Here is a 17,390-nt window from a genome sequence, read left to right as displayed (position 1 = left end):
AACAATAACCGCACAACCCCTATCCCTAGTCCCCTCATGGCATGCTCAGATCAACTCACTTTGGTCCGAGCACAGCTACACATTCACATTGTCAGATGGTTCATGTTATATTTCAGGATTCATGGAGATTGCTGTGTTGCATTATTTTATGGTTATTACTGTATTATCCCCCCTTTCACAACAAAGGTAACCCACAGCTAGTTCAGGGCTGGTGCATCGAACAGCTCATAGTTTGTAAACCCAGTCTCCTTTTCCATAGATATAGAGCCACAGCAGAGCCATGTCATTACATTAGAATGTAGAACATCTCAGGGGACAGTGAGGCTCATGTTTACCAGGGACCCTCCACTAGTTCTTTCATGAGGAGTTGTATGGTCTCAACACTAGCAGATATGATCCTGGACTTTATATCTGGAATTAGATTTCACTGACTGAGTTAGTGTCTAACACAGAACTTTATAAGACCTAACAAACATATCACTGAACTGAAGGCTTGATTAACACAGCTTAAACATGGAGTAGAACATGTAAGGAATAATTGGAGGAACTCCACATTTAAAAGATTATGAAAGCATTAAAATACATAGGATAATGAACTAAATAGCAAGACTTGAATATGTTGTTTAGCATTTTAGGTAATACTTTCTGTGTGGAGGACACTAAGGCCCAGGACTGTCCACACGATGCCGGAACTTTTTGAAAACGCAACTTTTTTGTTGCATTTACGCCTTCCGTCCTCAGGACAACGCAGATATCCGGAAAATGCTGGCCTAGGTGGATTTTTTTAAAAAAACGCTGGGTCTGCGTTGTCGTGTGGATGGTGTATCCGCAACTTTTTATAAACGCTGACGTCTTGCCTGCGACAAAAACTGCTGTGACGTCATATTTATGGGCCCGTGTGTACAAACATGATGGATGTACGAACCTTGTTGATGGCAGCATTCTTGCAGGCGTCTTGTGACAACAAAACATGGAGGATTCCTATTGGATAAAATTTGACTCAATACTGCCACCACATGGTTTGGCATGCTTATAGCCATCTTCGAAAATGCACTGATGCGTTTACGTGTGGACGGAGATTTTTTTGAAAATGCTGTCATGTGGACGCGAATCGTTTTCGATGCGTTTTCAAAAAAATCCATCATCGTGTGGATGGGGCCTAAGTCCAGCATGTTATAAGCCTCGCATCACATGAAATGTAACACTGGGGAATACGAACAGAAGAGATCTTTCCTGGATCCTTCCAAACACAAGATGCCTCCATATGCACCAGATTAGTTGTTGTCAGTTAAAGTTACTGTATTTCCATTGTTTTTGGATTAGACAAACTTGTTCTAACACATTTACCTTTCTTTTTGTTTAGTACTTATATAATTGAGTGTAAATTGGGCCCAGCATGGCAGCTTCACACGTTTATAACACAGGGGACGTCTGGGAGCTCATTTGCATTTAAATAGGCCAAATTCAAGCTGCTTTTTCACCCTCAGCAACAGTTGAGAATGAACCTTCCCCCATTTCTCTCTTAAACTCATCTCATGATTTTACTGCTGTGTTGCAAAAAAATCCTAGAGGTCATTCCTGTGACAACCTACTAACCCAGTTAGCAGCTTTGCAGCAAAAGATGTATAATCCTGATTTTACAGTCAAGCATGCACAGAAACCAATTTACAATCCATGGTCTTTATTAGCTGCTAGCTACCCCCTGTCTGTTTAGGCACCTCCCATTCCTTCACTCAGTGTTGCCTGTGTCTGGACAAAAGCTCGGTGGGAAGCAGTGCTGCCTGGCAGAGAGCTTTCAGGAATATTACTATGTGGACCGCATGCTCACTAGGAGGAAATTGGACAATCTGCAGAATCAGGGGGATGAAACAACATGGATCACATGGAGAATTAACAAAAATGCATGTTTGGTGGGATAGAAAGAGCTGATTCTGCATCTGCACGTAGAGATAGTTGGCAGATAAAACACTCAATTTGTCCAGCATTTTCACTACAAATATTTATATTTGATGTGAAATTAGCTTAACTGTTATCCCTATTATTTTACGAACATAAAAAAGCAAAACTCAGCATTAAATTATCAAATGAAGTTGACTAAATATATTTGATCTGTAATTGGGGGAGGGGTTGAGGGTTGGATGTGGACGGCAGTAATGGGGATGAATAAATCTTGGAAAGCCTCCACTTTGGTTATATGTGTGTGTGTGTGTGCGCGCACATGTGTGTGTGTATGCACGCGTGTGCGTGCGTGTGTGCGCGCATGCTCGTGTTTCTGTGTGTTCGTGCATCCATTTGGAGACAGTGGGGTTGAATCTAAGATGCAGTTTAATCAATCCCCTGACATAAGGTGTCATGAAGCGCCGACAGATAACAGATATTGGAAAAAAGCCATAAACAGCAGAAATGAACAGGAAATTACAAGAGATGTGAAGACTCTTTATTTTATTTTATCAGAGGAGATATGTTGGTTGATTATGACGAAACTCTTTGGTTACAAAAAATCATCATCATCACCATCATCAGTGTTTAACTGCATTGCCTAATACAGTTAAACACTAACCCTAAACCTAACCTTAACCCTAATCCTGATTAGGTTGTAAGGGCCAGAAGGTAAAATTTGCCATTTGTTAGCGTAACATGACGAGAGGAAGAGGAAATCGGAGATGGGAACAAAAGGGATACTCTAGACCAGATAGTCTCTTCTATGAAAGAGTTAAAGAGTGAACCTGATAAGTTAAGGAGTGACTTTGATGAGTTAAGGAGTGTGTTTGATAAAAGGTTGGAAGACAAGCTAAAACCGGTGCTGGACGTCATGGAAGAAATGGAAGGATGAAATGAAGAAAATGCGAAAAGACATTGATGAAAAAGACCGAAGAATTTTTGTCTTAGAACAGGGACAACAAAGAAAAAGAATGGATAATTTGGAGCAAAGCATTCATATAAATGATGTGATCGTCATTGGCATCAAAATCAAGCTGAGGAATTACGCACATGCTGTGGCCAGAGGCGACGGAACTGAGCACAGCGCTGACATCAAGACTCTGGAGCAACAAGTGATTTCTCAATTGAGGGATCTTGAGATAACTATAGATCCGAACCAGATTGAGACATGTTACCCATTACCATCTGAAGGTAGGAGACCACCTGCAGTGCTTATAAAATTCCAGAATCATAAACACAAGATTCCTCTTCTGAAACAAGCCTTCAAGCTGAAAGGAAAAAATGTCTACATTAATGAGAATCTCACTAAGAAGAATACTGATATCGCTAAAAAGGCTAGACAACTAAAGAAGAATGGACTTATCGACAACACCTGGACGAACAACTGCAGGATCTTCATCAAAACAAAGGGGCTTTCTCTGGAGCAGATGAAAACAATGATGATCAGGAGTGCAGAGGAGTTGGTGAAATACGAGCAATAAAGATGGGCAATAGTTGTTATTATACCAAAGATCAGTACAACAGAGTCACATCAATAGTGGGAGCTCTACACCAATTTTGGTACACATCATGGATTCCATTGAACAGGTAAAAAACCATTCAACATCATCAATGTCAGAAACATGAATTAACAAACAAAAAAACAAGGATTTCTGCTTGGAGACTTAATGTTGACAATATAATAGAATGTGAATGAAGGTGAAGTCAAGTCTGTTATATTAACATAAATAAATAAATAAATACATCAAGTAAATATTTATATTTATTAAATATATATATATATATTACATGTGTTAATATTTAAAAAAAAATAAAGAAAATGTATATAAAAAATTACAATCTTTTCATCTTGCCATCTATGCAATGCCTGATTCTTTATACGGACACCTAAATCGCATGATTTAGGACAGGATGATCAGGTTATCAGGAAACCTTTTAATGATCATAGTTATGGTTTATTTAATGTATTTGTTTGTTCATGTGAATGCATTTTCCATGGATGGATGGAAGAGTAAGAGAACTGTATGGTGTTTCAAATGTCAGATTTATAGAAAAAACAACAGACAGAAAGCAAAAGACAGAATTTAAGAACCAAATCAAGAAAATGGGTAGACCAAAAGATAGAAAACAGGGGAATAAAAGAAGTTGATTAATTAAACAGGGAAGGATAGTGTAAGGGTGATCTCTTCTTTACGTTTTGGACCTGAGGGCCAGTCATTTCCCCGTCTAAGTCTGGAAATGGTTGCTCACGTATTGATCAGTCATGGGCCAGGTGGTGAGCTTAGGGGTCGTTAAAAATGCATGTGAATTTAAGATGGGGTTCTAAAAGCTTTGTGTATAAAATAAGTCTATATTTCCATTTCGTATGGATGCGTAATTATTTAGTATTTTCCTTTTTTTGTTTGTTTGTTGGTTTGAATAAACTGGCCTTATGACGTCACTGAACAATGTGCTGAAGCAGGAAGTTGAGTCACATCCGTGGGTAGTGAACCGCCACATCTCAAAGGGGTTTTGGATGGTCTAGCAGCTGTTTCTGTCTGTCTTTTTGTTGTGCATTTGCCAACTCTTTCTCTTCTTCTGCCGAGAGAAGGGCACAAGCCGAGATGTGAAAAATGTGATGATTCACAGTTTGTTCACCTCATTCTCAGCTGCCATTTTCCTATCAGCAAAAGTGACAGAAGAAACTGGAGTCAGGTGTGAAATGGCAATTTTCTGAAACTGTCACAGTTGATGTCGTTGGACAGACTGTAGTCGGCGTGTTGATCCTTAGTTTACACAGTTATCGAACAGCCTTCTGTTGTCTGGTGTAAATTTGCACATGTGGGCTAGTTTATAAACAAATACCATTTGTGCTCTCATGCCTCTTTTAATGTCTGCATGCTTGCACGCATTTCCTCTGCATGTATGTATATTTGTGTATGCATGTGTGCACGCGTGTATGTGCGTATGTCTGTGTCCAGGCCAGAGGTCACAGTCTTTTCGCAGGATAACAAAAGACCTTAGGAGCCCCTGGCCCCCATGCTGATCTTTTAGAGCCACTGTCTATAGACTATTGCTCTCAGATGGACAGATGTTAAAGGGTGTGAGCAGATAGATTATGAGAGATCGACTGAATGGTTTTGTATAATGGAAATGTTTAGAGTGTATGTGATTCAACATTACACAAACTTTGTAAGACCTTTATGGTCCACGCCTGGAACATTCCAGAGCAGGGTTGGCTTAAAAAACTTTCTGTCGCTCTTTACTAAAATTTTAAGTGTTTGTCTTCTGCTCACATTAAAACTCTACAGTATAGTAATTTTGTTTATGTTTGCCTATTTTATGTCTGTAACGCCATTTACCTGTTTTACTCCTTTTTGGGTCACAGCGCAGCTTTGCTCCTTCCAGAAACAAACAAAACAGGACTTCGGTATTACAAAATGCTTTTTCTTTTTACAGATGTGTTGATGGACTTTGTATACTTTCATTTGCTGCTGTTACCAGTCATTTTTAGTAACCAATAGGTTATAGCAATTTTTCACACACACACACACACACACACACACACACACACACACACACACACACACACACACACACACACACACACACACACACACACACACACACACACACACACACACACACACACACACACACACACACACTAACTTTTAAAAGCTGTATCTTTTAACAGTTAAAAAACTCCTGAATCTCTCCCTTTCAGTGGATCCACTTTAAAATTCCAGCATCCCTGGAAGAAATCACGATTTAAGGATTTCTTATTTAGTCATGGTCATGTGATGTTTATCTCGTCAGTCCAGCCTTGCTGCTTACTTTCAGGGAACTCGGACGAGCATAGCGATGTGCTTCCTGAGGTTGGGAGAGAAGTTAAGCAGGATAGGACTGTGTGTGTGTGTGTGTGTGTGTGTGTGTGTGTGTGTGTGTGTGTGTGTGTGTGTGTGTGTGTGTGTGTGTGTGTGTGTGTGTGTGTGTGTGTGTGTGTGTGTGTGTGTGTGTGTGTGTGTGTGTGTATGTGTGCAAGGTTGGGTGGGGGATGGCAGTGCAATGGTATTGGGGGAAGGATGGTCAGAACGGGGAGAAGAATGACTTTTGGGGTCACTGCACACGCTCCCTTCATCAAATTGATGGTAAGATTGTATCGCGGTGAAGGTGTACTCTAATCTGTCTGTGATGATTGGCTGGAAAACAATGACAGAGGGCAGCTTAATGAATCACTTTGACATGCGAAAAGCATTTATTGGGATTTTTGGAAATGTGTTGTGATACTGTTATTGTTTCAGTGACAACAGCTGATTCATTTATCCTGTACCATGTATACCATATTCACAACACATAGATACAATCAAAACTGCACACAATGAAAACACCGGACAAAAAAAAAGAAAAGGTTTCCCATGTTTTGTCGGATATAGCTACATAAGAAAAAGGTCAGTCAGTCTGTCATCTTCAGAGTACCACCGCTATATCTGCCGCAGCGGGTCACGGGGAGCCAGAGCCTATCTCGGCGGCATAGGGCGTCATAAGAAAATGGTGATAAAGTTAATGATGTGACGTTATTATTACTTTCAAAGATGTAGCTGAGATTTAAAATCTCTTTGCTGAGGATCGTTTCCATATTATGCATTTGTTTGGAAAGACTTTCATGATCCCCTGATGATGAATTTCCATCAGCGTCTAGCACTCCATGATGTTTGTATTTCTACTTGTAGTGGAAATCATTCGAATATATTAAATGGATTCACCATCAACATTAGCACAAACAGTATGATTCCCTGAGAATGAATCCTAATAAAATACGAGACAACATTTCACCTACCACTCTAAATAAGTTACAAATCTGCATAGTACTTTGCTTTATAATCCACCCAAAGCAAAATGATGTAATGTAATCACAGGAATGGCTGTTACAGCTCTGTGGAATACGGGTGTATGTTAGTATTTCATCAGACAACGTCACTGTCACGCCTAAGTACTGACACCTCTGGTTCTGGTCCAGGGAGCAGTAGTAGCAGCATACCCATAACCCGTAATATATAACACACACACACACACACGCACGCACGCACGCACGCACGCACGCACACACACACACACACACACACACACACACACACACACACACACACACACACACCGTATAAATGCATTTACTGAAAGATGAGCATGGCGGTGGAGATCATGATCAGACAACATCTCTGACTCAGTGCTGAACAATGAAATGAGCTCAGACTCGATGGGAGTCATTCTATCTGTGCCAAATTTAGGACATGCGTGTCTGTCTGTATGTTGGTCATGTTCAAGTCTCAGTCACTTCATCTCAAAGAATGATGGAGAGGACTGAGCCAACAAATATCTTCCATTGGATGGCAACTAAGTGAATTAAACCATTTTTAATTGTTGAATTCTCAAGAGTAAACAAAAACCCCAGAAGCTAATACATTTTTAATGCATGAAACCAAGCAACTGAAAATAATCATCATGAAAAGCAATGACTAATGAATGATTGATGTTTTTGCAAGAGACTTTATTGAAGCTATATAATCAATTCCTGATGTAACAAAGAAAAATAAATAACTATTGGTAATCATACTAAATTTAAGGCAATTCAGTCACCTCCCTCTTACCTTATTAAATCAGTGCAGCTTCTTGTCCAAATACTGGAATCTTAACAGACCTTCCATCTTCACCCCCTACCCCCCATCCCCAACACCTGTTGAAGCATCTGTACATGCGGGTGAAAGGTAGAATAACTCCTAAACATAAAACAGAGCTCCCTGGAATGTGGCGCTATAAACGGGATTACACAGGGCAGCACATCAACAGAACCTGTCAGAGAAAGAAGAAAGCAGATCTAATTGATGGATTGGACAATATCAGGGCTAGCTTCCATGTCGGGGCAAAACATTTTATGTGTGTTCTGCCACAGGGAAGAAAGTTAAGGTGTTTTTTTTACATTGGAAGATAAAAAAGTTATGTTGAGAGGGAGGGTACAGCATTGCATAAATCATATTCCATTTTCATATCCCAAATTCTGATTGCCTTGTCTTTTCTTTTCTTTTCTTTTCTTTTCTTTTCTCTTTTCTTTTCTTTTCTTTTCTTTTCCTTTCTTGTCTTTTCTTTCCTTTTCTTTTCTTTTCTTTTCTTTTCACTACACGTGCTGCCTCAACATGTTTCCGTGCTCCCTTTACCAATCCACATTTCTTTCATGTGCATGCCAAAAGATGTTTTTGTGGTCACATAGATACCAACAGTCTGACAGAAATTAAACATGCTAGCTCAAAAACCAATATCTAAACAGGCCCAGTGTTGTGGAGAAAGTAGCATAGTTGTGCAGCAGTTTTGAAAATGTCACTTAAACTTCAGCAAATAGTTTCTGATGGTGGGCAATTACAGAAATCTGTGGGATGATGATTTTACAGACAACTGGAGATGGAACTTTAATCAAGTAAATAAAATTCTAATCAAAAATTTAAAAGCTATAATGGTTTATATGTCATAATTTTTTTTTTAAATAAATGGCTTGAGTCATATCAGTATTATACATCAGATACAACCAGCGCTGGCTGACTTATTTTGGCTGGTTGTTGTTTGTGACCACTCAGACTACTGTTCTCTCTGCTGGCCTGTACAGGGTTCAAGTCCTACTATCAGCTTGCTACACTGTATTTATAGGAAAATACTTCCACAGGGATCATTCTAATTTAAGCACGTACATAACAAGGTAGATATTTATACTTAGATATGTTTGAGGGGACTTTTGACACAACATCATCATTATAGTTAGGTGTAGGCACAGTGGAAATGCTATTGTTGTGACACTCAGTTTACTGTTGATCCCTCACACTCTGGTTTTCTTGCCATTTTATACTAAACTGATCATTCTCCTCACCTACTGTTTCCCGGTGTCTTGCCTCCATACACTGCTGACAGTGTTGAGTGGAATGTGGCTCAACGTCCAGTTTTTAAATAGCACCCTAGTGTGAGTCAGTCAGTCCTAATAAGGCAGAAGGCAGTGACACTGGACCTAAAATACCAGCAACCACCTGACTGAGAATAAAAACTTTCCTCGTCTAAATAGCGAAGGATGATTGTTGATAGCTACAGTATGTTTGTACAGACAAGATGCAGTATGTCCAGACTCTGCAGAGCGGTTTTGAATCAGTTTCAAGTTGAGATAAAATGATAGCGCGTGGGTGGTCTCAGCAGGAGGAAAATATGTGACAACCCTGAAACAAACTCTTGTAGTTAGGACAGCACTAGTGGACAAACACACCTAGTGGACAAACACACCTAGTGGACAAACACACCTCGAGTTTGAATTCAATATGATTTCATGTATGGTTTTTTTCATTTTTATCCAGCAACTGGCTCATGAAGCAGGAGAATCATCTCATGGATTGTTTTTCTACACTGCTTAAGGGCTGACCCAACTTTATCTGACCAGAATCAGCTCCTGCTGCTCTGCCTTCACTGACATGTCAGATTATCAGCAGCTTTGACATCTGCCAGATATTTTTCTTTGACAAGCACTTTTACTGAAGTCTGGAAATTGGTATATGAATCAATCTGAGTGATATTGAATGGACCACAAGAGTGGCTGGTGTGTAGTATCCACTCTGGTGGACCACTTGGAACAAAATTTGTGTGCCGATATATCTTCCCAGTACTGTACCTATGAAACAGAGAGATGTAATCATTCAGTGGATGACATGAGGCACTGGTCTGGTTTCTTCAGGATCCTGGTGGGGGCACCGCAGGCCGCAGGTCAGGGCCCTCTGCGGGGGAGTCGGCCAGGCGCCCTGTTCAGGTGTCCAATCACCCCAGAGGAATACGACTGTGAGAGGGTGGATATTGATACTGATGGTGAGTGTACTGTAGCTGAGCTGAAACCATAGGTTGACTGATTGATGTTAATTAAATGAGCAAAAATTGTCTAAATCAACTCCTCAGATAGTTTTTGTGGATTTTTTAGTTCAATTGGCTTGTAAACTTTTAATTTACAACTAATTATTAGTCAAAACAACCAATTTAAACACAAAATTTAAATTATGACATGTTACTAGTTCAATGCAAGTTATTTATTTAGTACTTGACACCAATCGATAGTTGGAAGCTGGAAGACATTATTTAAGTAGTCCACAAAGATAAATGCACTTTTTATCTTCGATCTCTAACGTATAAGGTTTTCAAGACAAGTTCATTTGATGCATGATTAAGTTGTTATTATATCTTCATATCTTGTGACGCTTCTAGAAAATGTTTCCAGTCTAGTTGACTTACTTTAAATTTTACATGTTTCATCATGTATATTGCATTAGAGAGAAGTTTTAACTGTTGTTTGCTTTCTGTAGTTCAGATCCTGATTTTTTTGCAATGTGGAAACTGTTATCATTACGGTTTCCTCCTGTGCTTCCCTTCAGTGAGCCTGAACAGAGAGAGCAAAGACAACCAGTGGCTGGGAGTGACTGTCAAGAGTCAGGGGATTGGAGGAAAAGTGGTGGTAAGTGAGGATCACATAATGTAAACACATCAGGACAGGAAGCTGCAGGAAGGTCTGCCTTGTCTATGGAAATAGTAATGCTATTTGACCTCTGACCTGGTGAACATTTCCAGCTTTTATTTGGAGTCCTTCCTGTAAAAAGTAAGATATATGATTAACAAGCAAAGGAAAATCATAAAGAGCAATACTCCAATTCCATGTTCTGTCTCTCTTTAGACTTGTGCTCACTTGTATGAACTGAGGCACCGTGTCAGCAAACCGTCAGAGACCCGTGACCCTATCGGACGCTGCTATGTCCTGAGTGAGGACTTGACGGAGCGAGACGACCTGGATGGAGGAGAGTGGAAGTTCTGTGAGGGCCGACCTCAGGGACATGAACAGTTTGGCTTCTGTCAGCAGGGCCTCGCTGTCAGCTTCACCCCAGACAACAACTTTATTCTGTTTGGGGCCCCTGGGACATACAACTGGAAAGGTAAGGTGTCTAGTTGACCTGCAGAAGGCTGGACCACAGAAACAAGGCTGACAAAAATGCTTGCTTTGATGTCATATTTTTAAAGCTGAATTATTTCATTAATTATTTGATTACATCCCACAAAGTGGTGGTGTATTGTAGTTGTTAGTGTTTGTGTGTTCGTCCGTTCATCCACCCGTCTATCTGTTCATCCTGCCATCCGTCCACCAAATATCTTCGCAATTGTTGCAGATAGAAAGGTGAAACAAAAAGCACATTACTGGGGCGGCAAAAGGGATGAAAATGAGATGATGACCTTGACCTTGAAAAACTAGGTCAAGGTCAAATTTCAACTTTTGTTCTCTGAGGAAGATAAGATAGAAAAATGAGGGAGAAGGCCAGTTTGAGTAAGACCGTAGATCAAAGCTAGTGCTTTGATCTATGAAAGTAGGTCAGAGTAAAATACTTACATTCAGGGGTGTCGCGGGATGTTGCAGACTCTGACTGCCTTGGTTCTAGTCTATACTGAGATATTTTTGCAAATATCTCAGGAACCGGATAAGATAGAAAGACAAAACAAAAGGCATTATATTCATGGAGCCAAGGGGATGAAAATTGGATCATAACCTTGACCTTGAAGAAGTAGGTCAAGGTCACATTTTCACTTTTATACCTTTTTATGTACACATCTCTGAAACCTCATGCCAAATAGAATGTACCAGTTACATGTTGGATCATGGGTCTTTTATTAAATGACCCTGACCTATGAGAGTAGGTCAGGGTAAAATTTTGATTTCAGGGGTGTTGCGGGATGTTGCAGTCTATGAGTGCCTTGTTAAAAACTGAATTCATTGATGAGCTCTGTGACAGTTTAGAGTAATAGTAGAGGTAGAGGAGACAGAGCCAATCAATGTTAAAGCGTAATTAAAAAAAATAGAGTTTAGATGAATCAACTAGTAGCAATGAAAAAGAATCACATTGATTTATAAACCAATCTCGTGATTGGATTCAGCAGCGTGCACTTAATCAAAGAAAGATCAGAGATTATTCTGATGTCATATTGGTTTGATTTATTTTGTATCGCTGTTGTTTTTCACGTGAAATCAATGCTGTGTTTTACTTTGTTACAATCTGTTAGAGCTTATTGTAATTCATGCGTTGAACTGTATGTCATCAGAGAGAGAGAGAAAGAGATAGACTTGTCCCAGATTCATTCAAACAGGTTTTGATGCCCTGTTTTCATGACAGCATTTTTTTGATGTGTAGAACAATTGTCTCACACAATGATAAGTAAAAATGATTTGAAATGTTGTAGTATGCATACAGAGGCAGTGGTTTTTGGTTTAACACTTTACAGATCACAGCAGTGGTTCAGTAAATCGACTTTGGAGAAGCATTGATGAGCTTATTGTTGTCTATCTATTAACTAGTTAAACTGTGATTGCAAATATGATCATAAAAAGCAAACACATTGTATGATTTGTTCTAGTGTTTATGTTGTGTGTATGTGCATGCATGTGGTGTAAGTGTAATGTTGTAAATTGTGTGGCTGCTCTCTTGCGACTTTGCTGTGGCCCTCACCTTTTCCCATTCTAGGTGAGATGAGAGTCCAGCTCCTAAACCAGACTCTGCTTGACCTTGGTTTCTATGACGACGGACCCTACGAGGTGGCAGATCAGAAACAACTTAATGCCAAGCTCATCCCTGTGCCCTACCACAGTTACCTGGGTAGGATATGCCCTCCCTGCTCACTGCTGCCTTTGCAGAGGAGAAAGAGAGGGCTGGGGGAGGGTGACATCAGGGCTCATACTCTACCCCAACATGGATGACTGCGGTGACTAGAAACAGCTGACAAATGCCTCTAATTGGTCACTTCCTGTGGATTATTTCTGGAAATGCCTATCTATATTTGTGACTCACAACACCCTGAATATGACAGCCTCATTTAAAAAAAAATATCTTTCCCGTGTGAATGTGGGTGGAGGCTGGTAAATTGTTGTGATGCCAATATTTGCTCAAGTGTGGAGCACTCCCTGGGAAAATATTGACCATATAAATAACTCAATAGTAGTGATGTTACCCTAATTTCATCCACATCTAAAAACAAAGCAGGACAAAACTTTAGAGAGGGTGGTGTACAACTAGTCAGGGTACAGTCTGAGCCTGAAGTGTCATCTCTCCACCTGGTGCACGGTGGTTTTGCAGAAGAACGCTGCAGAACCACAAAGAACAAAAAGCAAACAATCACAGCCTGTCTCACCTGCACCTCCCTCTCCCCTTTTCTCTCTTTTTTCACTCTTTCCTCCCCTCACCATTTCACCACCCCATTACTCCCCATCCACACTCCCTCCACTGTCTCTTTCTTTCTCTTCCCGTCTCGGGCCATAGGGCTCTTGTTTATGGCTAGCCCCATTGAAGATGCACTGCTGTACAAAACTCTGGAGCCCTCCAACCGGCCCACACCATTTGAAGATGTAGCTCATAATAGCTACTTAGGTTTGTAGGCCTGAGGTGTTTTTGTTCAGACTAGATTTGGGCTTGTAGTGGAAGTAGCAACTCCCTGTCTCTGTCTATGTCTTAATCCTTCCTTCCAATCTCACCTTGTTTCTATGTACATAGATATTTAGTTTGCCACTTGTGCACTGCTTGAGGCTGCATCACCTTTACTGTTATAAAGAGACAACTATCCAAATTTAGTCTAAGTGACTTCTTTGTCTTGCTCTGACTTCTTATTTGACAGTCATAAATAGATGGTTGTCTCTTTGAGTAGCAGCAGGGCGTGTTTTGTCTCTAGATATCTGCTAACTGTAGTGTGTTGAATCGATCTGCATGTGTGTGTCAGTATGAAGCTTTCCAGGCGGTGGTTTTCTTGTGGTTTGAAAGGTTTAACCAAAGCTGTTTAAATCAATCCACTGGACTGTGCATTTTAAAATTAACCCAGGTGATGTGTCTCATGCTAATGACCCTCATTAGTATACAAAGGCTCGGTGACACTTGCATTACAACGAACCCCCTTTGACACCCCTTGGCACCCCATCAACCAACGTTGAGGAGCCAGGAGGGTTTCAACTACGGTTGTTGTAATGTGAATAGCACTGACCACACCCCACAGGGTTAATAAGCTGGGACAAGACCAGCCGCCTTCAGAACTGAAGAAGCCTCTTGGATGAGAGGCAAAACGTTTTCAAGAAACTTTCTTTAATTCCAGTGGATTGATTTAAACAAATTTGGATAACCATGACCTGGATAACTGAGAACCTACACAGACATCTCGAAAGGTTTAACTAACAAATAAATCCATCCGTACAAGTAGCCGTCTTTAGGCTCAACATGGGGCACATTGGTGGTTTGAGCTTAATGCTAACCTTAGCAATTTAACATAGTCATTTTGACTAGTTGATCTTTAGCTACTGTAATGTTATTAACTACCATAGCTTAACATCTCAACATGCTAATGTTTGTTAGCATAAACTACACACGGGAAATAAGGTTAGTGTCTCAGGTATTTTGTCATATGGATGTCGGTGCCAGGCATACAAAGGAAGGTTCAGCAAAGTTATTGCATTTCATCCTGAGAGGAAAGTAAATGTCTGTGTTAGAAATATGGTTGTTGATTTATTACAACTAGATGCAAACCTCACAGATTGTAAAAGAAGATCACCTCTGTCTGTGAGAAAGTCTGTTTGAATCAAATACTTATTGTTGAGATATTTTCTCTGCATCAATCACAACATAGACCTGCTGGAGGCGTCAGGCAACACCAAACTATGATTCATCTTCAAGTCTTGTTATAGTTTGTAATAATATAATATTTCTCGACCACAGAGGACTGACATTTGTGTTTTTTAATTTAAAAAAAAGAACATAATATTGTTCTGCGTCTTTGGTGTTTACCCTCAGTTTAACACGCCTATTTGTTGTTATTGTGGGGTTCCAGTCATTACTTTCCACTAAAATGTGTGGATCTGCCATAAATCTCTTCATTCACATACCTCCCAGCCTGCTTACCCTCCCACTCTGCACAACGAGCTATCTCCTTGGCAACACTAATTCCCACAAGACCTTTTAGCCTTCATTTATGACTCACATGCTTCCATTGATCCTAATCAGATGATATACCACACCCAAGCATGTTTATTAAAATGATAGAGACAGTGTTTCATTTAATTCTAATTATTTTCTCATGTCCCTGGGTTTTACTTGTGTCCTTTAATATGACTAAATACATAATTTACATTCCGAAAGCCGTAACTGTAAAAAAAAAAAAGGACATCCTAATTCCCTCCTCTGATGCCAATTGTGTGAAAGTTGTCTCTTCTGGTTTGAACCTGAAACAGCATTTATGCTTGTGACCTTCAGTCTTGACTTTATTCTACATAAGTTGAAGTACAAAAGCAAAGATGTGTAAAACAAGCAAGCAAACAAACAAGCACAAAACAAATATTATTACTTTTTAAAAATATGTACAGTAATTAGATTTTATGTAGCTATTTTCTTGGTGGCATGAGACAATATGTAAACTGAGCTAAGAAATCAGAAGAACAGCACAACATGGAATAAAATCTATCAAGAAAGAAGAAGGCAGATCTGTAGTTAGTAAAAATAATGTAAAATATGAAATGTACCAATGAATTCATGGTTATTACATAAGAATATCAAGAACATTGTTGACTGAAATGATATTTAGTGCTTTTGAATTAATGTCTCTGTCCATTCAGATTCAGTCCATTCAGATTCTGCAGCAATTCTGATGCTACTGTCATCACAGGACTGTTGTCCTCACCTCAACTTGTGCTTCATACAGAGAAAATTTAACAGATCAAACAATATATATGAAAATAAATAACAAAATACGAGTAATGACATTTGTGTCATTGAAGAAATAGCTAAAATCAGAATCCCAAATGAAAATGTTCACACAGAAATATGTCACATTTGTAACATAACAGTAGTGAGACAGAGTTCCATGTTTGAGTGCAGTGACTTTGGGTAGGGGTGGAACATTTAGCTCTCTGTGCTGCTTTAAGCATCCACCCCCCCAATGTTGTTTTATAGCAACGTCTTTGGAGCGAATCTGCATGTTAAACCACCCTCGGTGGTAGAAGTTGCACCGCTGTCTCCACCCGCCCCTGTTTACAGGGTCTGTGTTACAAACTGTTGCATTCCACACCTGTCACCCTGGAGCTGTTCACTGTCTCTGTTGTTGTCTCCTTTTGCATGTTTACTCAGCACTAACAAATGCAGCCCCCTCCCACCCTGCACCCGTTCCCAAATGCTCTGATTGATTACCCTCCCTCTTCACCCCTCCTGCCTGTTTTTATATTGCATGTGGTGTCTTCTGTTGAAGAATGTTTTATATGATGCATTATTTTCCACAGCTTGACAACAAAACACACACACACACACACACACACACACACACACACACACACACACACACACACACACACACACACACACACACACACACACACACACACAAACCCCTCCCCTATCCACTTGTTCACTGTGCTGCTATACCTTATTTATATGCATCCTCACATTCCTACACACACACACACACACACACACACACACACACACACACACACACACACACACACACACACACACACACACACACACACACACACACACACACACACACACACACACACACACACACACACACACACACACACACACACAGGCTATAAATCTGATTAACATCCACCCACTGTTTATACACTGCCTTTACTCGGGGCGAGCAGCAGCATCATGAATCTCACGAGGCATTAGCTGAGACCCATACATTTAATTCTATTAGCATCACAGGCCGCCCTCCGGCTCACGCTATTGGCTGCACAGCCATCGCCGGCTTCCAGCAACCCTCCACCAGCAAGCTAAGCACACAGAACATTTACACCCATCATGAGTTTGACATATAATCAATAGTCACTTAAGGTACACATTTCATTAGTCAGAAGATGAGCAGAACATCCTTCACTGGGAGGAGACGAGTCTCCCATCCTCATGGTCAATACTAACCTATGACCCTCTCCTCCTCTGGTCTTGTTTTGCCCTCCATCCTGACTCCATCTTCTTCTAGGGTTTTCAGTGGACTCCGCCATGGGGATAATGAGCCTTGGCGAGCTGACCTTTGTTGCAGGTGCACCTCGAGCCAATCACACAGGAGCGGTGGTGCTGCTGAGGAAGGACAATGTGCACCGGCTGGTGCCTCAGCACATTTTCTGGGGGGAAGAGCTTGCATCCTCATTTGGGTACTCCGTGGCAACGGCAGACTTGAACAGTGATGGGTGAGCAATTATTTGTTGAAACAAATAATTGTATGAATAAATTATATTTCATTGTAATAATTGATTTATGTTCAAAATGCTTATGTTAGATCTAGTACAGTGACTTGTACAATATTTACCTACAATAAGATTGAAATGTTCAAAAGACAAAATTTCAGTGAAGTAAAGAGATGAGTCAAGAACTGTCAAATTTCCCTTC

The 17,390-nt window shown here is 40.2% G+C and overlaps 1 protein-coding gene across 5 annotated transcripts in view; it reads left to right on the top strand.

Annotated features, from left to right (window-relative positions):
- itga7 (integrin, alpha 7) overlaps positions 1 to 17,390 on the top strand; it is a 36,972-nt gene that overhangs the window by 10,028 nt on the left and 9,554 nt on the right. For 2 of the 5 annotated variants that reach the window (XR_011035350.1, XM_068314286.1), the window contains exons 2-7: positions 9,680 to 9,807; positions 10,365 to 10,444; positions 10,661 to 10,916; positions 12,492 to 12,623; positions 13,284 to 13,391; positions 16,984 to 17,191. Coding sequence is in view for 4 of the 5 variants with exons in the window: in XM_068314286.1 (XP_068170387.1) it covers positions 9,680 to 9,807; positions 10,365 to 10,444; positions 10,661 to 10,916; positions 12,492 to 12,623; positions 13,284 to 13,391; positions 16,984 to 17,191 (912 nt within the window). In the remaining variant the exon portion in view is untranslated. Of the gene's footprint in view, positions 1 to 3,043; positions 3,529 to 9,679; positions 9,808 to 10,364; positions 10,445 to 10,660; positions 10,917 to 12,491; positions 12,624 to 13,283; positions 13,392 to 16,983; positions 17,192 to 17,390 lie in introns of those variants that run through there. The other 3 variants (XM_068314288.1, XM_068314289.1, XM_068314287.1) reach the window with 3 other exon arrangements.

Source organism: Antennarius striatus, chromosome 5 (genome assembly GCF_040054535.1).
Source record: "Antennarius striatus isolate MH-2024 chromosome 5, ASM4005453v1, whole genome shotgun sequence".
Classification (NCBI taxonomy): Eukaryota; Metazoa; Chordata; class Actinopteri; order Lophiiformes; family Antennariidae; genus Antennarius; species Antennarius striatus.
Note: the sequence above shows the minus strand (reverse complement) of the source record. Positions and strands in the feature narration are given on the sequence as shown.